The sequence below is a fragment of the Cicer arietinum genome, chromosome 7, assembly GCF_000331145.2.
Source record: "Cicer arietinum cultivar CDC Frontier isolate Library 1 chromosome 7, Cicar.CDCFrontier_v2.0, whole genome shotgun sequence".
Lineage (NCBI taxonomy): Eukaryota > Viridiplantae > Streptophyta > Magnoliopsida > Fabales > Fabaceae > Cicer > Cicer arietinum.
In genome coordinates, this window is record NC_021166.2 from 7203889 (window position 1) to 7230713 (window position 26825).

The 26825-nt window shown below is 30.1% G+C and overlaps 3 protein-coding genes and 1 long non-coding RNA gene across 4 annotated transcripts; 1 reads left to right on the forward strand and 3 right to left on the reverse strand.

Annotated features, from left to right (window-relative positions):
* The first annotated feature begins 1147 nt into the window (after positions 1 to 1147).
* LOC101502178 (protein PGR) lies at positions 1148 to 4590 on the forward strand. The gene is made up of 5 exons (XM_004508504.4): positions 1148 to 1566; positions 1657 to 1770; positions 2805 to 3027; positions 3782 to 4030; positions 4160 to 4590. Exons 1-5 carry the CDS (start codon positions 1403 to 1405, stop codon positions 4289 to 4291), a joined length of 882 nt encoding a protein of 293 aa, XP_004508561.1. The 5' UTR covers positions 1148 to 1402; the 3' UTR covers positions 4292 to 4590.
* Positions 4591 to 6173: 1583 nt separating this feature from the next.
* LOC113787811 (uncharacterized) lies at positions 6174 to 7249 on the reverse strand. Its single transcript, XR_003474328.2, has 2 exons — positions 6907 to 7249; positions 6174 to 6457 (listed from the first exon to the last, which is right to left on the reverse strand). It is a non-coding gene; the product is annotated as an uncharacterized lncRNA (long non-coding RNA).
* A 573-nt stretch (positions 7250 to 7822) lies between these two features.
* LOC101502492 (serine/threonine protein phosphatase 2A 57 kDa regulatory subunit B' kappa isoform-like) lies at positions 7823 to 11777 on the reverse strand. Its single transcript, XM_004508505.3, has 3 exons — positions 11268 to 11777; positions 9182 to 10377; positions 7823 to 8820 (listed from the first exon to the last, which is right to left on the reverse strand). The coding sequence occupies exons 2-3, from the start codon at positions 10343 to 10345 to the stop codon at positions 8449 to 8451; spliced, it is 1536 nt and encodes a 511-aa protein (XP_004508562.1). The 5' UTR covers positions 10346 to 10377; positions 11268 to 11777; the 3' UTR covers positions 7823 to 8448.
* Positions 11778 to 22268: 10491 nt separating this feature from the next.
* On the reverse strand, positions 22269 to 26825 carry LOC101502796 (palmitoyl-acyl carrier protein thioesterase, chloroplastic-like). The gene is made up of 7 exons (XM_004508506.3): positions 26727 to 26825; positions 25101 to 25632; positions 24811 to 24944; positions 24485 to 24598; positions 23935 to 24106; positions 23765 to 23833; positions 22269 to 22890 (listed from the first exon to the last, which is right to left on the reverse strand). The coding sequence occupies exons 2-7, from the start codon at positions 25605 to 25607 to the stop codon at positions 22621 to 22623; spliced, it is 1266 nt and encodes a 421-aa protein (XP_004508563.1). The 5' UTR covers positions 25608 to 25632; positions 26727 to 26825; the 3' UTR covers positions 22269 to 22620.

Sequence of the window (26825 nt, forward strand, 5' to 3'; positions counted from 1 at the left end):
AAGCCTCTCCCTCTCTTTTGTTCTCTCACCATTTCCTCTTTTCTATTTTCAGTTTTTTGTGTGATCTGTTGAAGAGAAAAAAAATGAGTGTGAATATGTGTCATGTGTAGGAAAGAAAACAGTTAAAATAAAACTATTAACTTGATCAAATTTGGTGCTATTGGGCTTATTTCTATTCAAACTCCCATTTCTACTTCGAATAATATATCACCTACTACTTTATCTTTATATCTCATCTTTTAAAGTATATGAAAATATAATTTATCCCTACTATTTGATAATCAATTTTTTTTAAATTATTAACACTTTCACAATTTCAAATTTTTAAATTTAAAAAAAAAATCTAAATAAATTAAATTTTAAAAGTTTTGTATTGATTTGAATTTTCGGTTTATTTTTTAAAAAATTACGAAAATATTACATTTCAGAAGTGTCACATTCATCTAAATTTTTAAATTTCTTTTTAAATATGAAAAAAATTACAATTTAAAAGTTTCATATTCATCAAAATTATTGAAGTTTTATTAAATTTTTATAAAAATTGCATTTTAAAAAATTTACATTCATCTTTTTAATACTTTTGTAAAAAAATTATTTCAAATTTATCCAATTTTTTGATATTTTATAAAAAAAAAACCTTAAAATTTACATTTCAAAACTTTTAAATTTAACTAAATTTTTTAAGATTAAACAAAATAATTTAAATATATTTTACAAATTTTTCTAATGATAAAAAAAAAGAATAAAAAAATATTTTTATAGATTTATCATGATCTTCTTTAACTCAAACGGTGAAATATTTAAAAGAAAGAAGAGATGGTACAAAATCAAAGAGTTTTAAAATAAAAAACAAAAAATTCTATATTTTTTTGGTCCTTGACGATATAGTCATAATTAACTTTTACACAATTATAAAGTTCGACCACAAACATGATACATGACATTTAATCTTAGTATATGGTTTTATAGACTTTAAAAAATAAAAAACTCAATTCTAATATACATACATCTATTCATCACGTGCGGCAAAAAAAACAAAAACCAGATCATACATGCATCAACTAATCCCATTGGCTTGATCTTAAAAAATAAATTATCTGTTTTTTTAAAGGACAATAGTAAAACAGAATAATAAATTATTATTGTTAAGAACAAGCAGAATAATAACTCTTCATGTTCCTCGTGGCGTAGTTGGATTAGGAATGCAGCCAATATTATTATTATTTATAATAATAATAAAAATAATAATGTAACAACAACTACTACTACAATTTAATAACCAATTCATATATGTTTTGATGATCATGAAACAATAATCAAGTTCTATTTCCCTCGTGGTAGTTGCTTTACTCTTCCTCCACAACGCGAATAGCATAGCTCAAACCCAATTTGTCAAATTCAAATGGACTCAGATCGTTCTTCTCAGTGGATTCAATTCCAACCTTTAGTTGCTATCTCCGTCGCTTTCTTAATCGCATTCAGAGCTCATAGAAAAAATTCCCTCAACACTTCTGGTGCCCTTGCTGGTTTCTTTGTTATGGCCCTTCACATTTTTGTTGGATTCAGGTTCTTAATAACTATTAACTCCTTAATTATTTACTCAAACTTGTAATCTTTTTGCTAATCCTGTTTATGGGTATTATTATTCATTTCAAGGTTTGCGGCGATGCTACTTGCTTTCTTTTTCACTTCGTCTACTCTTACAAAGAAGGGGCAAGATATGAAGCGGTTAATTGATCCTGAGTTCAAACAAGGTGGACAAAGAAACTGGTTTGTCTTTTCTTTCTTTCTTTCCCTTTTCTATACTACTACTTCAATTTTCAGCTTTTGGGCCTTTTATCCAAATCATTGTTATTATTGACACTCTTTATTAGAATTCAAACGTGACTAAATAAATGAAGCATTAATTGCATTCAGACCTAAGTTTTGTGCATTGGCCAACAAGTACATGAGCCAAAAAAAAGTAATTAATACATCTCTTGTTCTTGTCTAGAACATAAGAGATTTTGCCAATTGGATGAGAAAGCTACTAAATAATTTGAATACGGGGTATCTGCAAAGACACTCGAATGGTTAAGTCAGCAAGATGCAATAACAAAAGAGTTTTAGCCATATGTTAAGTATTTTGAGTAAGAATGAGATATCAAACCCTATATTTATAGAATTGCTAGTTAGTTGTGATTTCTGTATTTTAAGAGGCTGGTACCTCTAGGAGTCTTCATGATCCGAGTGCTGCTTACCCTGTTGGCTATTTCAAAAGATAGAGTTTGTTACTTCTTGGATTATAGGTCGAGTACGAGGCATATCTTTGACGAGATTTACCTTCTAGATGTGATCTTATCCTTGAAAGGTTTGAGATATGTTTTTAGGTTTCTACACCGAGCTGCTCATTTGCCACGGTTTCCTCTAGGGCCAGCTCCTCTGAGTGGTAGGTTGACCTGAGGCTGAGCTTAGGTCGGTACTATAACATCTCCTCTGTTACACAGGAATGCGAAAAATCTGATTACATTGATATGCTTAGATTTTGGTAATCAAGTGTGTATAGAGGTACTCTAGTGGGAGGTCTTGGTTTGAACCCTGCAGGACTTGTGGATATACATAAAAAAGATAAGGTTTGGTTGCATTCTTTGACTAGGATATTGATATGACAAATGATAAGTCCATTAGTTTTCATTTGGATTTTAGTTTGGCATCAGTAATAGATCGGCATATGGTTTTTTTTTTTTCCGTCACATTATAGTGAGATAATTGACCTGCATTTGGTCTTTTTCTTTAATAAATTTTCCCTACTTTTTTTATTTCAGGATACAAGTTCTGTCCAATAGTGGCATTGCCTCTGTTCTGGTTGTAGCGATATGGGTATTAACAGAAGGGAATGATAAGTGCTTGAACTCTAAAGACTCAGCTCTGATCACCTCTCTCATTGGTGGCATTATCGGCCATTATTCGTGCTGCAATGGAGACACTTGGTCTTCAGAGCTTGGAGTTCTCAGTGATGAGCGGCCTCGTCTAATCACAACCTTCAAGGTGAATATTCTCTTTCTCTAAGCATCTATGTTAGTCAAACTGGATTCTTGTATTCATATTTCACATTCTCTAATGTAGTTCAACTTGAACTCAGCTTTAGGTTTAGTAGTAGCAACCAGTGTGTTTGATGTTTGGCTTGCTAATAATGCTCTCATGAATGTTTGTCAAAGGATCCCTTGAACATTCAACTAATATGTTTGATTTAAATTCTAAATTCCGAGTAATCTTGGTCATTTTAAAAAAATCAACCTTGTTCAATTTTGATAAGAATTCAAGGCTTGAATATGTTTTGGGTCTTTGAAAAGTGATTATTTTTTGTAGTTAATTCTTAACTTGTGGCGGTGGGGATGGAACATTGAAAGGGCTAGGTCATTAGGAGCTAGCAATTATGTCTTTTTACATTGTCAAAAACATTCCTTGGTTTAGGAACCACAAAATCTTTATTTTGTTTTTAAGCTTGAACTACACGAGGGGATTTTAGATTCCAATCCTCCCTTAAATAATTCATCCGATTTTGTTCTTGTGATTGATTATGTGTTGTAATAAGTTGATAAGCATTAACTTTTCACATGAAGTGCTTGATACTATGAGACTAGTTTTAGCAAAACACTGCCATATAAAAATATCATGCTATCACAAGTGGCTTATAACATATGTGGTTCTTTAAATAGAGAAAGTTCAAATGAAAAATTTCCGCTAAATTTATGAGATTATGGCAATATGGTTAAAAATTATTTTCTTTATGTTTTATCAGCCTGTGAGGAAGGGTACAAATGGTGGTGTGACAAAAACGGGACTTCTAGCAGCTGCAGCCGGTGGAAGTGTCATTGGACTGTCATATGTTCTTCTAGAATTTTCGACAATCACGTGTGGATCTGATAGAGTTCTCAAGCAACTACTTGTCATACCGATTTCTACCATGGCAGGACTTTTTGGAAGTATTATTGACTCTATATTGGGTGCAACATTGCAATTTAGTGGATTTTGCTCTATTCGCCAGAAGGTAAATTACTAAATTTTGATACACCTTTCTCTCATATTGGCATTTACATTTGAAAAAATGTCAATGCAAAATCCAATGACATTAGATATTTCATATTTGATTCTTGAAATTCCTCATTCCATGTTGTAGGTTGTTGGAAAGCCAGGACCAACCATTAAAAAGATTTCAGGTCTCAGTATTCTTGACAATAATGCAGTAAACTTTGTGTCTGTACTATTGACCACAATTTCAACTTCAATCGCATGTTTGTACATATTCTAATTTTGTCACAACCAGCTGTTCTGTCGCAGAAAATGTGTTCCAGGATTCAAAATTTGTAATCCAATTGTTTTGGAATTGTACATTACACCACCATTAGAATGACATTTTTGGGATGATAATAATATTATATACCTTCTTCTTGTTAACAGAAACATGAAGAGGATTATGATGCATGGCATTTTTGGGATATATCACTATGGTCAATCCCAAAAAGTGTTGTGCTACCCTAAAATGATTTTGTTGTCAGTAAATCTTGTAATTCAATCTTAATTAAAATTCATTAGTCACTTAATTATGCACATCTTGATGTATGAATAAATGACCATGTGCTTTGATTGAGCTAATGAATTTTCATTGTACTGTCTTTTCGAACAGTTATATGAGAATGCTTGTATTATAAGATATAATTCTAAATAATAAGCATTGAATAAATTATCTCAAATACACTAAAAATGTGATTCCATGAAGCTTCAGATGAAATAATTATCCTAAAATTAATATAGATCACTCATTTGAACAACACTTGACAAAAACGAAGGGCTGGGCCACAACACTATATCATGCTCATTGTATGACATCGTTGAGACAAAACTGCAGGGATTCGTCTGAATGATCTGCCTCCAATGGGTCCTATACTTCTTATTATGTGTTTCAAGTTTGAACAGCTAGTTCCACATTGTTGACGATTGAGCTAAAACACAAAAAGGACAGTGCATGTCTCCAATTGATTATCATTTTTATTTTATTTTTTCATTAGAGAAATGGTAAGAAAACGCGTTTAAGCTGGTGAAATCTTTCTTTAACTATAATAAAGAGCTATATTAATATATACTTTTTTTTTGGGTCTATTTTAATACACACTTTTCTTGACAGAATATATCTTTAGTTCAATACTCGATGGAAAATGTATACTTCTGTCTCTTTCCTTCTTTATTTTATTGCCCTAAGTTCCTAAATTGCAGTTTCAAACTTGGCCGTGGGCTGTACTAGCCCTGTGTTAAAATGTTATTTATTCGTGCTACTCTCAGTAACTTAAAATTTGAACTTTGACCATAGGTTGTACACTTGTAGTTATAATAGACTAATTCCTCTTAAATGATATATAAATAAAAATAGTAGTTAAAAATTTGATATATCTAGATTAAATATTAATTAGATATATCAATCTTTCAATTGTCATTTTTATTTATATTTGATTATAGATGGAATATGCTCCAACAACAATACTCTTGAGATTAATTTTTATGTGTAAATATATTTTTACATATACATTCAATACATTCAGTCAAATCAAATTAAAGTGTCATTTTACTATATTTGTTTCTACAATATTTAAACAAATAAATATTTGATGTAAAAAAAAAATTATACTAACCATGTATGCAATTTACTCTCATGTCAAACACATGTTTTGGTTAACCTTTTTTTCTCTGCTTTGAAGGGATGCCCGTAGGCCCGCTAAACTGTTTTGGTTGATATTGAAAACTTTCTTTTGAATGAGTTATAAAAAAGTGTTTTTTTTTTATAAGAAGTAGCTACGGTGGATCAAATTCTCTACTAAATAATTTTTATGTCACTTTTAGTTGGAAGTAAAATTATGTTATAGACCAAAAGAAAAATTATGTTTTGGAAGCACTAAAGAAAGATTGGATGCTCCCAAACACCAATTCAAGCACACTTGAAGATATTATGAAAAAGAACAATGAGATTTTTTTTAAAGAAAACAGAGGGCTCCAATTCATCCGCCTGCACAAAAATCAGCTCACCTTTTGCCGACACAACACAAAAAAGGTACAACAAATGTCTCATGTTTATTGTTCATTTCACTCTTAATTAATTATTATCACCATAGTAATTCACACTAAGTAAAAATATTTCAAGATGAAAAAAGGGGGCCAAGTTAGGCCTATGCTTCCTTAAGCATAAAGTATATTTACAAAAAAAATCAAAGGCAAAGTCAAAAGTAACATACTAGAAAAGTTGCATCTTTATTTTATTTCTAATTATTACATAGAAATTAACATAGAAAAATCATTATTAAATTTGGATTATAAAACTGATTTTATTAATTTCTTTATCATTCTAGTCATTCTTCTAGGAGCGCAGCAGCAACAACATTCACATGTCTCATAGCAGCAGAAGCAGCAACATAATAAGGTAAACAAGCTGCAAATAACAAAAAATTAATTGGAAAATCCCCACCAACCAATAAATATAATATAAGGTAAAATGAAATTGACCATTCACAAAAAATTACTATAAAAACTTGGTAATTAGCGAGGAATTTAAAGATGGAATGATCGGATTCTCTACATCAATTGAACGGAATAACAGTGGAATTGTTAAATATAAAAAATAAATAAATAAATAAATTTACATAATGATCTTCTAGAATTGTTACACCATACAACACTAATATTTTATTTAAACAATAACAAGAAATTATAAACTTAATGGAAAAAATGAAATTATTAATGTCTAGGATAAGGAGACCAAAATGATGAAATAAAGTCATATCTATATATTGGGGCCTTAGGTAAGTGGCAGCAACAATAATAACAAAAAATTGTTAACAAACAACAAAAGCAACAATGTTAATTGCTAACTATACAAACCAAGCATAAATGCATCCTTTTTCTTCTTGGCGTTTGTGAACATGTTCCACATAACTTATCTCTTGGTACCTAGGAGGTGAATCCATTTTTTCTTAGGAATAAAGGGTGAAGAAGCTACAAATAACTTAATAACTATATTAATGAAAATTAATCTGAAAGTAAGTTTTTCTATTTTCTTGCAACTTATTTGCTATGTTGATGCAGGTATATATTTGTGGTTAGGTTAGAGGTCAATTAATTTTTTTTTTCAACGTGCATATATTTTTCTTATCAACTAATTTTCTTCTCTACCATTCCACTAATTTTCTTTTTTGTTTCTTTCCCATATCGAATGGAGGGTTACTTGGACTTTAGAAAACTGATGGAAAATATAATAAAAACAAAACTACGACTTAATCATGGTTTTCATTATTATTATTATTATGTGTATGATAGAGATAGTTATGGTCAAGTTGATTCGGTGAGACAAAACTGATTCTAACTATAATTTAAGATTTAATGTATGTTTGATTTAAAGTAAAATTGATAAAATTACCATAAAGTATCATAATTTTAACTATGTAGAAAAGTATTAATTTTTACTTTAAAATTTATTATTTAACTTACGTATGCATGTGTCAATTTTAACTAATTTTAACCAAAATCAATTTATTTAAAATTAATTTTGAAACACGCTAAAAATATTTTGGATAGATGAAACCGTCCAAAGATTAAAAAAAAAACAATAAACTTAGTATGCAATTTGAATTGTTTTTCTTATTTGAAAGAAAAGCTAAAGTGAAATTATGAGAGACTTTCCCTTGAACCAAATAACTGCTCCTTCTTTTACTATTTGTTTTACCAACCTGAAAATCCGGAGTGAAGATCCAAAGTCTAAGATGAGTAGAGCAGTAGGTATAGTAAAATAGACAAGGAATGAACATTACAAGTAAAATCTCAGTTGGCATTTAGATCCACATAGCATAAAGATCCACATAGCATATACTAGTATAGTAGCCAATGAATGTAGTAGCATACTAGCAATGACACCCCATTCAGGTACACACTCTTTTATATTGGCAGTGTAAAGAGGCAAAAGTGTGGGCCATGAGGTAAGAAAAACTGAACAAAAGGTGAAAGGTTACAGGGTCTTGCTGACACTGCATATAATTGCATGCACGAATGAGTCACCGACACATAATCACCTACTCAACATTGTCCGCATTCACAATTCTTATGCATTCACACAGTCAGCATATCAGTGACTATTAGATGAATCAAGATGGAATGGTCCAAATTATAAGCTTGATAATTTAGATTTAAAACAAAATAAAAAAATTGCATTGAAATTTGGACCGTCTGATATGTGCTAACTGCATGAATGCGCGGAACCGTGATTGCAGTCAATTCAAATCCCTAAACAACACAATTTGAAGGTGTGCTAAATGATATGCTATGCATACCCTATTGGCAATGGCATCTTAAAAACTGAAGAAACACAAATACCACTATGTAAATTAGAACCCCTTACATCATTCAAAACATTACTCAAATGCAATTCAATTAGCAAGCCACAGAGCATGTAGCAGCAGCAGATTTTACTGGGACTAAAATATCGCCGGCGCCACTGACAGATTGGACGTTGGAAGCAGCTTCTTCTAGGCGTTCCCATGTTATTCTTCGCCTCTCGGCTACATCATTTGACTTCGAATCTTCCTCTTCGATCCTGCGTTGGCAGGCGAGTACTAGATCCTCGTCCATCTGAGATAGCATCTTCCTTATGTTCTGAGTCAGGTTCAGCACTGCTTGATTCCAGTGATTCTGGGAGTTATGTACAAGTGCGGAGAATACGAGAGGCAGAATCACTTGTCGGTTTTGCGTTATGAGATTAAGGATGTGCTCGTTGTTCCATAGCAAATGAGCTCGTTCCGCCACCTGAATAATAATAAACACATGAATATAAGCCATATAGTGACTATAAATAGCAAGGTATCAATGTCAGCATCTGAAATGCTTAGACATTTGAAGAACTCTGCAAGATTCATCTAAGTCTACAAACTTCGGTTCAACGAACAAAGATGCTATAACTAATTACATTAAAAAAAACCATTTATTGTTTAAGTGTAAGCACGAATCCTTCGGATTTAAATGTGTATTCTTTTAATCATGCACGAAACCATCTGCTTTTATGTCTAATTCTAAATTGCATCCTTGTGCACGAATCATGTACAAAGATGTAATTTAGAATCAGACACAAGCAGATTGGTTAATCAATGACGGGCTTAGAAAAAACAACCTGGTAATGAGAGCTAGTAAGGCAGCAAGCCAATCGTCGAAACAGCAGCACCATAATCTTCTGAAATTCAGCCATGCTAGTCATTTCCAAAACCTCTTCCAACTCACTCATGAACATAAGCTCCTTTTGGCTATTTGTAACTGGCCAATACTTCAATAGTCCCTTTATCACTGAGCCAACAAGTCTTTGATCCTTATCTATGAACTGTACAATGCAATATGTTAACTGCTGATGATAAATACCAATAGATTTTGGTTTGTGCAAAGGAATCAAAGCCTTCCACAAAAATATTTTGTGTTCTTCCTTCAATGGCAAGGCAAATCCACTAATAACACTACCAAAAATCTCCAATAGCTCGGCAATTCCGTTATGCCGCTCAGTCTCAAAAACAAACCGGTAGATGATATTGCTAACAGATTTCCTTATAAAAGGCCTATGAACCATGAATTTCCCATAGATTCTATGCAGAACTGTTTTCAAGCAATCTCTTTCTCTAGGGTCCTCAGAATCAAAAAGTTCAAGTAATCTTAAAATAAAACCATGATCTACATGTGCTTTTGCAAGCTTCACGTCAAGAGAGTTGTAATTGATGAACTGAAGGAGTAGATCATATACAACTTGCAGGTGAGACCAAGCAGGATCAAACATAGGTTCATCATCTTCGGTTTCGCCACCACTAGTACTCGAACGAAACTTAGGTGGGAAAACCCTGAACAAATTGGTCGAACACATTTTACACAACGCGGCGATTGCTGGTTCTGTAAACTTTACTGAACCAGAAGAAACGAAATCGACGAGGTCCAACAATGTTTGTCGTTTAACGTCTTGCTCAGTACAGTTCTTATCAGGATCACTCATGTCATAAACTTTGCAGCAAAGATTCAACTTACTGATAAAAAGGTTTTGCTTCTGTGTGTTTGAAACATCTTTGAATGATAGAGAAGGGTCAACTGCTTCCACACCAGCACTCATGCTTGCAGGAAAAACAACAGAAGATACCCTTTTCACAACATTTAATTTGCTTGAAATGGTGCTTCCAACATTTGTACACTGAAATACATTTCCAAAAGTAGTAGTACTATTGCCCGAATCACTCCTTGCAGAATCTGATGAGTCAGATTTTGGCAACTTCTTAGGTAATTTGCTAAGAATTTGCTTTATCATTGTGGCAATGCTACAAGCCTAATTGAAAACACCTGCATCCAAATTAACATGGTCAGTTAATAGGATAAATCTTAAGTGACTCATTAAGTTGATTTACCAGTGAAACATAAAATAAGCCCAAGTTAATTCAAGTAATAACCATTCAACAGCAAAAGGGGCAAGCATAAGACTTAAGAGAACTAAAGAATGACATTAAAAATAAAAAATAAAATATATATATATATATATATATATCTTTTCCAAGACAGAAGAATTGACTCAGAAGCATAATAAGAGTGATGCAAGATCAAGCCAAAAAATACACTAATCTTTGCACAAGGATGTGTGTCAAAGAAATTGAGATTGAGGATATGTTTGAAAAATGGTATTTGAGGATATGTTTTGAGAACACTAAGTACAAAATTCTAGTCAGATCTAACAAATGTTTAACAATTTGGTTCCAATAGAGATGACAGAATTGAGCACATTTGGATGAATCTTGCTAATTTTTCAACCACAAACAACAATTGAAGATACTCAATCTAGAGAAAAATGGAGAAGCAAAAAATAGAAAGAAATAAGATAAAAATAAACCACATGGTTCAAACAAGAAATTAACAAGTTAATAATAACCAGCACAAATTTGGAAACTTTACAGAAGCAGCAATAATGGGTGGAAAACATCAAGATCTGGGTCTATAGATAGATAGAAGAAAAGATATATAAAAAAAAAAAAAGCAAGCTCAACCACTTGAAGAACAATTAAAGATATTGTAGTTCACAAGATCCTTACCAGCTATAAAATAAAAAAGTTTACTATATAACAATTATTAAGTTAAAATCCAAGGTTAGTTGAAAAGAGGAACATCACCAAAATTAGTATCTTTAAGAAGAAGAATTAAGAGAGAGAAAGTGAGAGTGAGAAGAAAGAGATAAGACCAACCTGATTTCTGTGAAACAAAAGCAAAACCCACTTCAGAGAGAGAGATAAGTAGTCAAAGAAAGTTTCAAACTTTAGCGGTTAGAAGAAAAATGAAGAAGAGGGTGGTGGGGTTTGTATTGTTGTTTTGTTTGGTGGTGAAGTGAAGTGAAGTGCAGAAAGAAAGAAAGAATAAGAGAGAGAGAGAGAGAGAGAGAGAGAGAGAGAGAGAGAGAGAGAGAGAGAGAGAGAGAGAGAGAGAGAGAGAGAGAGAGAGAGAGAGAGAGAGAGAAAATGGTGTTTAGATTTGAGCATTTTCGTGAATCATCATCATCACAATGGATCCCTCCATTAACATCAATTGAATTTAGTTGAATGCTTATCACAAAGTTTGCTTCCTCGATTCAAGAGAATAAACGATGGGACATGTTATTATGTTTTTAATGTTAAATGTTAATGTTACTCACAAACACAACCATAGGTACAACACAACAATAACAGTCCAATCACCACCCAACCCAACTTCACATTTATCTCACTCATTCTCTCAGATTCTTCAAATTAGGGTGTTACCGTCATTTTATACAAACTTTAAACTCTAACTTTTGTCCAAAATTACGATTTTACTGTGAACACAAGAAAAAATTATACTGAATCAATGTCAAAAAGTTTTACTTTGGATATGGTATTTTAGAATTGTGATAGATCATGGTCATATTATCCAATTTATTTTTTAACGTGAGTTTTTTGTTTTAGATAAGTCAGTTTTGATAATGTGAAATTTATAATATATTCTATAATTTATATCACTTTAATTTTATCAAATTATTTCTAAATTCAAATATAGGCTTAATCTTCTATTTTGTTTACACTCTTAAGAATGAATTTTAATCTTCTCATATTTGAATTTAACATTAGAAGGTTATTTTGATGGTTTTACCATTAAAATACTTTAGATTCTTTAAATATTTTTAAGTTGCAGATTTTAATGTATTTTAATAGCAAAATCAATAATATAGCTCTTTCATATTACGCTCAAACATTAATTTTTTAAAAATATGTTAAATTCAAACATGAGATTATTTATATTCGCTAAAAATATTTTTAATGATTCAAATTACTATGGGTAGCGTAGATAGACTTTACCTTACCTCTTAAGAATTTATGATAAGTTTTATAATTTTCTAATAAATTTATCGATGTAATTTTTTTCCTTTTCATTATGTCTATTTAACCATCTTTGACTATTAGTAAATTAAAAGAATGAAACCTTTTTTAGAATTATTAATTTTATAGAAAAAAAATTATATATACAATGATACGATTATTTCATAATCTACTAATATTTGTGATTATCTACCATGTAAACTTGTAAATTAGGCATTTTTAAAAAATTTGAAGAACATCGTACAAACCCGCGTTAAAGATATCATTAAACCACCAACACTTTACTCAATTTTTATATTTTTATTTACAAATAATGTTTTTTCTATTTTAAAATTTTCAATAGGTTAAATGTTCTTACAATTAATATTTAAGCGGTGTATAATATATATCTATTTAATTTTTAGAGTTTTGGTTTTGTAGTTTTTTATTTTGTTTCTACTTGTTTTGGTCCGGGCAAAAAGGTTGATAGTGGTTATGCATTACGTAAAGTGAAAATGGTGGAATTTCATATTGGCAAATTTCGAGGCTAGATTATAGGAATTTTGAGAGTAAGAAGTGAGTGAGTGACAGAGAGGGAGGAGAGTTGAATGAATGAATGAATGTGGGAAAGAGAACAAAATTGAGAGAATCACAAAAAAGTGATGGATAAAATCACCGCAAATCCGCAATATACAAAAAGAGAAAAAATCAAATGAAAGAAAGGAAGGTAAATAATAAAATGCGGTAAAAGATGTCACCAAGGAAAATTATCTTCTGACATTTTTATGCTTTAGGTATCAGAAATATATCACTGTAATAAACAAATAAAAATAATTTAACTTCTTATTTAGTGTCATTATATAATTTTTTACATTGTTGCTATGTTATAGTCAATTATCTATTTAATCTTAAAAATAGTTATGAAAAAATTCAACCTGACAGTTTAAAAATTATAATTAAAAATATAAAAATATTTTATATTGATAATATATATAAATTAAATTCGATAAAAAAATATAGTTGTTAGATAATATTATTATATATTAGTAATAAGGATATTTTAGACAATTTTATTCTTTTATATATATACTCAGTGTAACCCTATATATATACTCAGTGTAACCCTAGAGTGGTTGTTTCTCTTCTTCCTCTTTTCATTGTTAACATGGTATCAGAGCTTTGGTTGATTTTGTGATCTACTATAAAGAAGAGAGATTATTTTGATAGAAAAGACAACCACCAAAAGAGAAAAAAGAAGAGTAACCCTATTCTCGATTTTGTTAAATCAGACTCACAAAAACAGCGCATTCGTTAACCGTTGGATCGGGCTGATTTTTGGACAGCAGGTTCGCAACATTCAGGTCTTCGTCTTCAACGATCCGATCGGCGAAAAGACGTCTGTAGGGGGAGAAATCGGGCTCGCACAACACCAGATTATCCCTAATTTATTTTGTCTCAGTGATTGTGTTTGTCGTATTTTCCTGTCATTATTTGTTATGGCTGATGCTAAGGATGATTCTCTTCAAGCACATTGTCCGAAATTGGGGAGAACACATAAGAAGAATTTTAGGGGGTCATCGTCCAATGTTGTTGCTTTTACTCCTTCTACCATTGGCTCTAGTTTTAGTTATGTATAGTCATTTGAGATTGCTTGTCATTTTACTCGTCATCATCTTCAGCATGGAACTATTACTCTACCGTTTGTTTTTTCTTCTTTACAGATTGCTGATTTGTTTACAAAGATGCATTACATTAAACGTTTCCGTTTTTTAGCAGACAAACTCTCGATACTCCATATTAATGCATCGTGAGTTTGAAGAGAGATGTTACATAATATTATTATATATTAGTAGTAAGGGTATTTTAGACAATTCTATTCTTTTATATATATATATATATATATTCATTGTAACTCTATTAACTTCAGTTTTGGTTCATTATATGTTATGAAACGCTAGAGTGGTTGTTTTTCTTCTTCCTCTTTTCATTATTAACAATAGTGATTATGTAAGATATTTAAAAAATAAATAAAAAATATTAAAAAAAATTGCTAAATATTTTATAGGAATGTGTAGGATTGATTTCTAATTTAATGATGAATGTACGATTGATTTAGTTCGTAAGCATGATTATGGATGTAAGTTACATCATATAACAAAGTTTATGTACTCTTTTTAAAGTCTAGTTGTAATGTACTTTTAGCATAATTTCTTTTAGTTAAATTACAATTTTAATTTTTTAAAATATAAAATATTGTCATTTTAGTTAACGACTCAATTAAAAATTTAAATTAGTTATTAAATCATTAAAATAATCTTTAAAGTATATAATTTACTGTCGTAATAGTTCTTGAAAGATATAATTTATAGTCAAAACAGTTTTTTATCAATATAACGTCAAAAACTAAATTAGTTTGAATTCAAATATTAATTAAATTTTTTAATTGAGTCCGAGATCAAGTTGATAATACGCTACACTGTCATGAACTCAAACAATTGATTACTCTGAAAAAATTGTATAGGTTTAGCATAACAATCAAATAACTAATTTATTGTCTTTTTTTACTAGGAATTGAATTTAGTATATTTTTTTTTTCTTCTCTCGATATATAGTTTTTCTTTTTGACGTGAGAATGTGGTATAGTTCAAGTTCATACACATTGCATAGTTTGCTGACTAACTAAAGGGTTCCATTGGGAATGCGCAACTACCACCTTAGAATCCACATTAAACTTATGAAAACTACATGCTCCTTCAACAATGTTTAGAATATAAGACTTGTTATCTTAAGTAGGTTGAGCGAAATGTCCAATATAGTTGTTAATTAAATTAAAGTTACCACGAGCAATACTATTTTTGGATTGAAAAATGTAGTCTCTGAAACTTAGTCATAGGGCAAACCATGCTAGTAACACAAGACAAATTGCAAGGCAAACTAAACTAACACTCCATATAGGTAGGGAAATTTAATTTGTAAAGCACATACCAAAGGTATCCTCGAATTCATGAAGTGCAGGGTTAACAACCTTATCAATTTAAAATGGAAAGAATGAAATCAGTTGCTAGTATCGGTGAGTATTTATTTGAGGGTGATATTTGTAAAAGATTCATTAAGTCTCGTCAGACATTAAATATCACCACTAAACTATTTTTTAAGCAATATGATTTCATTTGTCGTATCAAAGAATACAAGTATTCTTTAAATCTCTCGAGACGTCAAAATCAAGCTGGTATTCTCATAAATATGAATCGTTTAATCTAGTTTCACTAAACTTTATAATATGTATTATTTAATAGCCGCACAACACTCGTTAAACTTAGTTTTCCCAACAATTCATCAATTGTATTGTTGAGGTAACGGACATTAGCCTCTCTAGACATCATCTTTTTCCAATAAGAGTTGTTGTTATTGTTGGGCCACTTACAAGAACTGAGTTTGTATTTGTTGTGATACAAAGTTGCTTAGGATTTCATCTTCGCGGGAGAACATTTACAATCTTTTTTTTTCCTTGTTCAAGACTTCTAAAAAATATATTACAATCAACTGAAATTTTTCTGTTTTTTCTCTCTTTTATTTTCTCTATTATTGGACTCTTGTCTAAATGTTATGGTGGATTAGATGTTAATCTGACCAACAATACATTGATGTTTGGACGTTCTATCAACTTCAATATTTGAATTGAAGTTTTTTTTACAGCCCTAGAGAAAATAAATGTTAACATATAGTTAGTAGAGTTGTAGAAGTACAACTTCAATAATGACGTATACTTTTTAATATGTCATTGTACGAGCTTTCTTGTCAAGTTATATCTTTATCAAATATTTACCTTTATTGTTGGAATATGTACCACTTTGAATTACTTTTAAGAACTTCTATCATCTCAGATATTTACCAACTGACGTCATCTTCAGATGTCGTAGTTAAAAGTGTAGTTAGTATCTCAGTTTTTTTATTGAACCAACTATCTTATGATCTTCAATACTGAGATCACACTGAACTCCTTAAATCATGACACCATCAAATAATTTTTGTTTCTTCGAACTCTGCTTTATTGAAAGATATTATGTGCACGCTTAAAGCAATCACCAATGAATAATTGTTCTCTTATTTATGTATTATTTTGTTATCATCAAAATGTCAGAATAACATAATATCAATAGCATCTCGGTTCTAATGTTTTACGGTGTCAATGTTATGGGTTTTTTAGTTTGTCATATATTTCCTTCATCATAGGTAATCCTATTTGAGACGTATTAAATATTAAATGTGAATATCTCTCAATAGAAATTCAAATCTGAATTCAATACGTTGTAAAAGTTTAACCATTTAGGATAAACCTAACTATTGTTGGTTAATGTTATGGTTTTAATCATCAGACTTATTAAAATAAATAAAATTTTAATATCATCCAATGAATAAATATGACAAAGTGAAGGGCAAATATAACACACTTCGTTTAAAGTCTAAACTATCAAAATAATACGGTGAAAAACGAGGTTTGGGAGTTTGTATTACAAAAGAATTTAAAGGATTTAATATGAGAGCCATTCAAATACATTGAGGTCTTCAATTTAGAAAATATATATGTAGAATTCAATGTTTTTAATGGTGAGATCATAACATAACTCTCTTATATTAAATTCAAACATGAGAAAAACTAAATTCAAATTGAAAAGTTTTCAAAAGTAGTTATGGGATTTGGCTAACAACACTGAATGAGTTACATGTAAAAAGTTCATAATTCAATTTTTGTTATTAATATTTTCTCTCTCTTAATAAATATCTAACTACTCAACATTTGATTTATATTAAATTGTTTAATAATTTATAATCGTTGTAAATGTTTTTTTCAACTTTTAGTTACTAAAATTTTTCTTCTTCATTTTCTCTATTACTTTTAAATCAATTCATACGTATTATTTAAAATTTTAAATAATTTTTTACATCACATGCAAGAAATTATAAACACTCCTTTTATAAAAATTTAAAATATTTTATCAAATTATAAATTAAATATAAATTTTTAAATTTGTAATACTTAAGTATTCATATTTAATTTATCTTTTATTAAAAAAATTAAACTTTCAAAAAAAGATTCTTTTACTGTTTTAAATTTACTTTCTAATTATGAGTTTTCTGTTTTATGAAATAAAGTTATATAAAAATAAAACATTAAATATAAATACTTCAACGATTGGCCTGTATGCGCTAATGAAACATTCCAATGCAACATTTGATTTTATATTTTAATGTTCTTATATTTAATTTTAAATGATTTATTTGCGTTAAAACTTTATTACATAGATATTATGGATGCAATTACTAGTCTGATATGTAGTATCGGCTCTAAGAGCATCTCCAACGGTGAATGAAATTCAATATGGTTCATTAAATGGGGTCTACTGTGTCACATCATCTTGAAGCAACTCATTTTTTTTTCTCCAACGGTGAACTCAACATGATCCATTTAAATAGGTTTTACTATGTCACGTCACTCTAAATCAACTCATTTCTTTTTTACTGTTTAACTTTTAAAAAACCATATTATATCCCATAACTTTAATTTATACATTAATATTTTATTTATATTCAATTTTACTATAACTTAAAATATTAATTTAAATATTCCAATTAATATTATTATACATTATTTTAATTTAAAATTAAAATAAAAATTTAATTTAAAATAAACAATTAATTTAAAAAGAAGTTAACAGCTATATATTATTTTTATTATACATTATTTTTATTATTATTAATAAATTAAAAAAATGTTAACGGCTATAAATTAATAAAAAAAAGATAAATTTATTATTATTAATAAATTAATAAAAGGTAGCGGTTATAATTATATTATTATTAAATTGTGAAAGTAGATAGAAAAAAAAAAAAAGTAACTGCTATGAAGCACCGTTCCTTCCTGACAGTACCGTGATTACATCTTGACACAACTCCAACATTAAACTCACAAAAAACTGGAAGTTAAGTGATTACACGTTGGCGGACGAACTCATTTGACTACCGTTGGAGATGCTCTAAGTATATTTAGGGTGTACACAACTCTATTGGACCTCAAATTTTTAAGGATATTAAGATTTTATTTTTGTAACAAAAAAATATAGTATATAAAATTACATAATAAAATATGTTATCGTTTGAGTGGTTGAATGTTTTTTTTTTTTAATTTTAGATCTTATATTCTAAATTTATAAATTGTTGACCTTATGATTAAATATGTAAAAAAATGATAAACATTTTTTTTATCTTTATATTAAAATTAGAACTCTTAGAAAATAAAAATATTATGTTTATCAATTCTCCTACTCTTGCTACTCTTTAGTTTGGAAAGAAGAAATAAATTATATTATTTTTCATAACAATTTCTTTTACCAACAATTGTTCGTCCCTACTATCATTATAAAACAATGGCTAAATTACATTTGTGGTCCTTTAACTTAATCTCAGGTAACGTTTTAGTCCTTTATCTTTTTTTTTTCCCAACTTGGTCCTTTATTTTAATTTTAAGTGACAATTTGATATTTTATGTTTTAAAATTTCAACAATGTTATCCTTTTTTATACAAAAATTCAAAAAAAAAAAAATCAATTAAAACTCATAAAATTAATTATATTCTTCAATATAATACAAATTTCATCAAATTCGTAACGCAAATCTTCAAATAAACTCATATTTTCATACTTTATTTGATATTGTTAAGAATAAAGGACTAAATCGGGAAAAAAAAAAAAGATAAAGGACTAAAACGTTACCTGAGATTAAGTTAAAGGACCACAAATGTAATTTAGCCTAAAACAAACTATCTCTCTCTTATTGAGATGATTACTTAACGAGATATAGTCATTCGAAATGATATCAGTCGTATCATCCATAATGAAATTCATTATTAGTATCTTAATAATATGATAACAAAAATTAATATGTATAAAATAATTATTACAAATTAATTAATATCGCATCAAGTATAACAAAATTCATTATCGTTATATGATTTATATAAAAAAAAAATTAAAGAATATATATATATAAAACATGATTTATATAAATAGATAAAAAATAAATAATATATATAAATAAAACAGGACATCAAATTTAAACTTCGCACATTACATCAAAATTTTGAAAGACGCCCTACTATATGTAACATTATAAATAAATTCAATCCAATAATTTAATTTTAATATTTTCATATTGAAAGTAAAAAATATATGCATATTAAAGATGTTTAATAATTAATTTAGGTGAATTTGTTGAATAAACTACAAAGATGACTTAAATATAAAGAAAATACTACTGAGTATCCTAAAGGAATTGATTAAGAAAATAAATATAAAATATAACATTCAAAAGTGGTATCTTCAACTTTTTTCATACCAACTATTTGTACTACAAATCAAATTCATTTCTCCACAATTATTATTAAATGGATTTACTATTTTGAAGAATATTATATAATTTGGTAAAAAAAAAATAGCTCATAAATTAATTAAATTAATATATTGTTTTTTTATAATTCCCAACATATGGTTCACTTTTATATATAAAGATTTGAAGGAGATGAATAACTTCCACCAAAGAGAGCTTAGAGAGCGGTGTAGTAGCTAGCATTGGTGCCATGCATGCTTAAGGTTAATTGTGCTCAAACAACATTACATTACCAACATGAAATTCCTTTATTTATTTTGTTCATGAAAATTATGTTTGTCTTCAAAGTGATTAACTCATCCTTTATAATGGGTTGAAGTACTCTAATATTTTTCTTTATATTCTATTTTGATTATAAAAAAAAATTAAAAATATATTATAATAATTAATTTCTATTTATTTATTTTTTATATATTATAATTAAAAATTTCTATTTATTTATTTTTTATATATTATAATAATTAATTTATATATATAATTTAACGAAAAAAAGGTGGATATTGGAATGAAAAGGGTATTGTAAAAAAATAGCCCCAAATTAATATTTGCGGTGGATGAAAAGCCACATGTAATTTTGAACCTGCAACTCGTGTCTACTGCAAGTGATTGATTGCTTTTATATATATAAATATAATTATTTTCAAATGAGAAATAAGATATGACGATCCAGAGAATCCAGATATCAGAGTAACCTTTGAAAGCGAAATTTATTTACTGCCTCTCAACGCTCACTGCTCACACTAAAATAATCACTTTTCCTTTTTGAAGGAGCCACTCACCCGCGGCTATCTTCCTTTTTCTTTTATTTTTCCCCTTTCGAACTCAGCTGTTGACATAAAGTTCTGATTTCTGAAATTCAGTGTTCTGCACACTCTCAAACAAAAATACACACAAATGGTTGTTTTTTTTTTTTATATATATATTTTTATTCATTCATTTGCTACAAGAATTATTATTTTTCCTTTTGGACTATTTTGGATGTTGGAATTACTATATTTTATAATAACCAAAGTCATTCAGATAAGTGGTGGGCTCAGAAAACAGAGCCTGTAAATTTTATAAAAGCGATTTATAAACTTTGTACACACTTCATTTGAATTACACTTAAGTTGAATTTTGTTTTTTCTATGGTTTCATTTCGATCCTTATAATAGTGTTGTATACAATGAGTGACACACACATGCTACAAAGAATAGAATAAACATAACACATCTTTTATTTGAACCAACTTATGTTTGGTAACTAGTAGGGGTTTTGATTCTCTCCTTCTATTCTCTCATTTTCTCCCTTAAGTTTAGAAAGATAGAGATATAACAACACAAAAATAATATTTGTAAATTTTACGTAAAAAAATATTTGTAGGTCTATCTTTCTCTCATAACATAATAAAAAAAGAAATAATAAAATGAGAGAATCTAAATCCAATTAAAAATATATCGTTTCTTGTACCATCTGATTTGATAATATATAACATAATTATAATTTGTACTCTAATACTCTTATTTAAATATACAGATTAGAAACATCTAAATGACAATAATTAAAAAAAAATGTTCTTATTTTAAAACACACAAAAAATATTATAAAAAAAATAAAAATACAAACACATTCACAATGCAATACCTGGGATAATAATTTGATAAAATAAACCAAAATACAAAAAATGTCAATCGTGACTATAATTCAAGACAGCCCAAAAGAGACTTGTGCCATCAAAGCTCCACAATAGTGCCGTATAGTATTTAAGTTTGGAGGGGAAAAAAAAGTTATTCTCAAATATGTGAAGATAAGTCAACCGGAAGGAATTTGGCACCTCTAAAATAAAATACAGAAATACGTTGATTAAAAGAAACTATCCATATCCTTCAAATTCAGCAATTGAAAATATGCATATCCTTGTTTTCTCAATATAATATACTGTAATGGTTAAAACCTACCTAATCTAATTATTTAGATTAAAGGTTATTATTACTTGCACTTTTTCCTCATCTAAAATACAACCCTCATTTTTAAAAGAGACAAATAAAAATTGACCTTTTCGATCGAAAAATAAAAAATGATCTCAACACGTTACTATTATTCATGTACCAAACGGCAAAAAAAAATTCAACCTTAAAACTTTTTTAAGGCTCCAAAAGATACGAGTGTCGAGCCCAATCATGGGATCCAAACAAAAACCCATGGTCGCACATGTACAGGCCCCCACACATCCGAGACACACCCATTTAAAGATAAATAGGTATTTATTAAATAACATACTTAAAGAAGAAGGAATTTTGTGTACCTAATAGTTCCCATGTGGGACGCTAGCATACATACAAGCTGGAGCATATAATCACAGTTGTATTAGACAGAAAAACCATTTTTGCCTACAGGCTAATAATTATTGTGCTGTGTTGACAAGGAAATTGCATCTTTAGAAGGGCCTAGAGAAAATAATAATAATAATCATAATAATAATAATAAAATAATAATGATAATAATATACATGCCTACCCATTTTAATCAAGCAACTAAATATTGAAGACAGACAGCCTAGCAGTAAAGCAACCCAGAAAAGAAATGAAATTTGGAGAAGCAGAGAGAGATAGAGTAGAGCAGGAGCTAATTACAATGAGAATGAGATTTATGGTACTTTCCCCACTTACCCACCAAAGCAACACAAATTAGAAGGTATATTTAAAGACATGTGGATTGGACAAACACAAGCAAAACTATCCAGAGGTTTCAACCAGTTTAACCATAGGAAGGAGACTGTTGCAACTCCAACCATGAACCGTTCAAAACCTTAGGGGCTTTCTGCTGGAACATGATTCACAATATCAAAGTTGTTCACAGGTTTGGGCCTCCACTTAGTCCTACCTCTCACAATTTCAGCACCATCTTCGAGTCGAAGCAAATGCTTGCACTCAATGTGCCCGCTGTGAGCTAGATTGCCAACACCAGCATCAGAAACTGCAGTCAGGGATTGGAGAACACTGTCCTTGCCACACTCCCTCCTATACTCCAAATTTATAGCACAAAGCTCGTGACTCTCCAAGATTGCCTGTGGAGCACTCTGCAACAATCAAAGCATAACCACATTGGTTAAGAGTCCTGATCTAATTAACTGAACGCATAACAAGCTAAACAATGTCTGGCGTTTTATCTCCAAGAATTAACATATACTAATTAGTTAGGAGGAAATTTAAGTGATTTACAAAAGATCAAACATCACACCCTCTGGTTTAATTTTCTGTGTTGTCCTAAATACCGCATATTATTAATTTATTACCACCAACATATGCTAATTAGTTTTAGGAAAATATAAGTGATTTACAAATTATCATACATCGCATTGTGTTGTTTAATTTTCTATGTTTTGCTATGTACTGTATATTATTTATTTATTACCACCAAGTCATATCACATTTCATTTTTAAAGCCCACTACATTTTGTTCCTCACTTGCTCACAAATCAATACCTATGAGCCATCAAATGCCATTAACCACTACAGATAATACAAATACTTCGTCTTAGATTTCAGGAGATCTAAGATTGGCTTGATTAAAAAAACTTCATCTAAGACTTCAACTTATATATGAATAATTTTCATCAGCCCAGTAATGATACTGGAGTACCTACGTTCGCTCCCAAGAGCTAGCCCTTATTTTGCTGATAGTTGATGGGATCGACTTTCATATACCCAACAGACTAAAGAGTAGGTCCTTTTGTGAGGTTCGTAATGAGTATCATTATTCAGCGCACAGAGGACCTTATTTTAGTCAAATGATGATTCCCACTAATAAATCCACCAAGAATTTTGATTTGGTTTCTCACATTTATGATTAGTAAAGTCCTAATTAGTGGCACGAGATATGTGCCCACGAAGAAAGACAGAAAAGAGAAAACAATAATTGGATTTGATAAGACTACAAGAACAGAAAACTACCTCCAGAATCCAGCCAATGTACTTCACATTGTTAACATGCTGATTGACATCAAGGTCGCTCCATCTAGGCTGAAAATACAGACAAAATATGTAATTTAATTAGGAAACGCATCTGGGGTAAGTTGAGAAAATAAATTGATGATAGCAAAAACAACAAACAGTGGGCATACACTTAAACCTGAGCGGATATAATCCGCTGTATTGTCATCAAGTTTAGTTAGTTTTCTCTCATCCTCTTCCAGAATCGGAGCAGATTCTACAAAATAAGATCCTATCTCCCCTCTGACTTCTTCTGGAATTTTGGACAGCTTTCTGGTAATTTTATTCATCATGACCCAAACACTGTAGATCACCAGAACCACCATCAACAGATCAGAAAATGCTTAGATGTTACTAATTACTAAGTCAGTGTGATTTATATGCACAAATCTTATACTTAGCAATGAACTGAGAAGATACAAGTTGTTCTAGAGGTTTTCCAGACTTAGATATGTAGTTCATTGCCTTTAACTAAAATAGATGCAAAATGTATTCCTCAAAATTCAGTTTTGATAAATGTGTGTTTAGAAAAAAGAATTGTTCTCGTGACTTCATAAAAGTGAGAAAGATTCAAAAAAATTGTCTAATTATCAGTCATGCACATTCAGAAAACTTTTTCGCACAAGTTTATTGATGGCAGCAGAAGGAAGAGGATGAAGAACTCCAGACAATTATCTCTACCTAGAGGCTCTCGTCAATATTTCACCAGTGTTGTAGTCCCGTAAAAGCCAATCACGACGCATACCATTCTTTCCCGATGCAGAAACCCAAGTTTCTACTTGAACAACATCTCCCCTGAAAAAAAAAATATGGACACTAAATGTCAGAAGATCAGATTCAGAATATTCACAATACTCCACATAAGAAATGCAGAAGGGTCAATATTATCACGAGACATTTAGAGTTATCATTCCTTATAAAGATTGGTACAACTAACAGAGAAACGGCAGTCTAAGATGGACAGACATGCAAATTGCAAATATAACTGGTGACTCTGGGTGACTTACCACACAGGATAACGATCAACAACAACCTGCATCCGTGTAACTACCCATATCAAGTTCTTTTTGCACATTTCATGCGTAGAACCAAAGCCATCGCCAAGAAGCCCAGCAGTCTTAACATGATTTAGTGCAGTTTCCTGTTGTCAAACAAATAATTGATATATCTTGTAGGAAAAGTATTATGAGGCTGCTTTTACTGGTATATGAATTTCAGTTCTGCGCAGTGAGTAAATAAACAAGCCAATCCAACTTTTGATTTCCTAAATTAAATAGATACAGATTCAGTTATATACCTGCAAATGATTCATTATTGTGTCTATAGACGCTGTTCGATCCGCACCAATTTCATATGATCTAATTGAAAAGTTCTCACTGAACACAAGACCATCCTGAACAATTTTGCCTATACCAAAGGGGTCAATAAGCATGTCAGACATATCAGATCGCCTTGGCTTCCAATCAAGCATCATCCATTGCTTTTCTGCTGCCAAGAAAATTGTTGTGATAGCAGCAAGAAGCATGCTCCAGTCAGGTAACTGGTTGATAAAAGTCCTAGGGGAATGCGAAGACGAAGGCAAAATATCCTCGTGCTTCAACTTTTCTACAGATGTAGAAACTGCAGTTCCATTAATTTTTGGAGGGGCATGGGCATTTGCCTTCACTTGCAAGCCACCAGACGAAGCCTGTTTAGATTTAAGGCCACCAAGGTTCGCATTCCCACCACCATGTTTGTTGCCACCAGAGTCTGGCAAGGACGAAGTAACAGGGAAAAATGAAGAAGTAGCAGCAGTGGCCACCATAATGAATTTCTATTTTTTACAGCAGCTGCATGTTAAATTGAAGCAGGTTAAAAAAATACATGCTATCTTTCCCACCGTCCAAAGAATGGTGAAGGGAAAAAGATAGGCAAATTTACAAACTATAAATGAAAATGCCAAGTCCTATTAAAAATGCACCAACAGGAAACATAACTATGGTGAATTCCACCCTAATAACAAACAATAATAACCTTTTATATCACAAACACAAGAGAGTGATAACAAATAAAGGGAAATGCATGAGAGAAAGGGTAAAATAAAGGCGAACTTGAAATTTTTTTTTGGGTACAAAAGGCAAACTTGATTTTAATACTAGTAATATGTAAAAAAGAATAACTTCAATTTTCAGAACAGATCCATAGAATTTTTTTTTACAAAAACAAAAATCAAATTTATAGAACTCCTGATTAATAATAACTTCAATTCAACTAGTGAACCTCAATTTCCATGAAGAACACACCTAAGAGTTCACAATCATTAATATTTTTTTTTCCAATCTTATAATCATATGAATATTTACTCGAAGTAACAAAGGTTCGGAGTTTATAAATTCCACTTAATCTAAAATGGCAAGTTTATTTCCTCACGTTTCCACAGCAAAATTCTAGAACAAAAAAGTAATCAACGAACCAAAAGTAAATAAATAACAATAACTTAGCTGAAAAAAACAGGTGCAGATCTGACTCCGAATCTAGAAAACACCACAAAACAACAAAAAGCAAAAAAAAAAAAAAAAAATCCCCAAATTAAGGGAAAAAAATAACAAACATTGCAATCCAAAACGAAAATTCACAACTCCAATGCGTCGAAATTCACAACGAAATCGACGCATCATTGCATCCAACCCTCGATAATTTAAAAATTAAATAAAAAAACTGAAAATAACGAAAACCTTTAATTCAACGGCGATAAATGCAGAAAACACGAGTTTTTTGTTTATTATTTGCGAACTTCGATCTCACAAGGTTTAACAAAGCCATAAAGTTCAAAAAAAAATTAATTGAAAAAATAATTTGAAATACGAGTTTTGTGTAGCATGAAAGTACAGTGTAGATCAGAGGATAAAATGAAAGAATGAATCGAGAGATGAAATTTGCGTACCAGAGTTCAGAAGAAGAAGAAGACAAAGGCGCTCAACAAACGAAGGAACAGAAGGGGAAATCAGAAGAACAAAGAAAGGGGCTATTATGTAATTTCGTA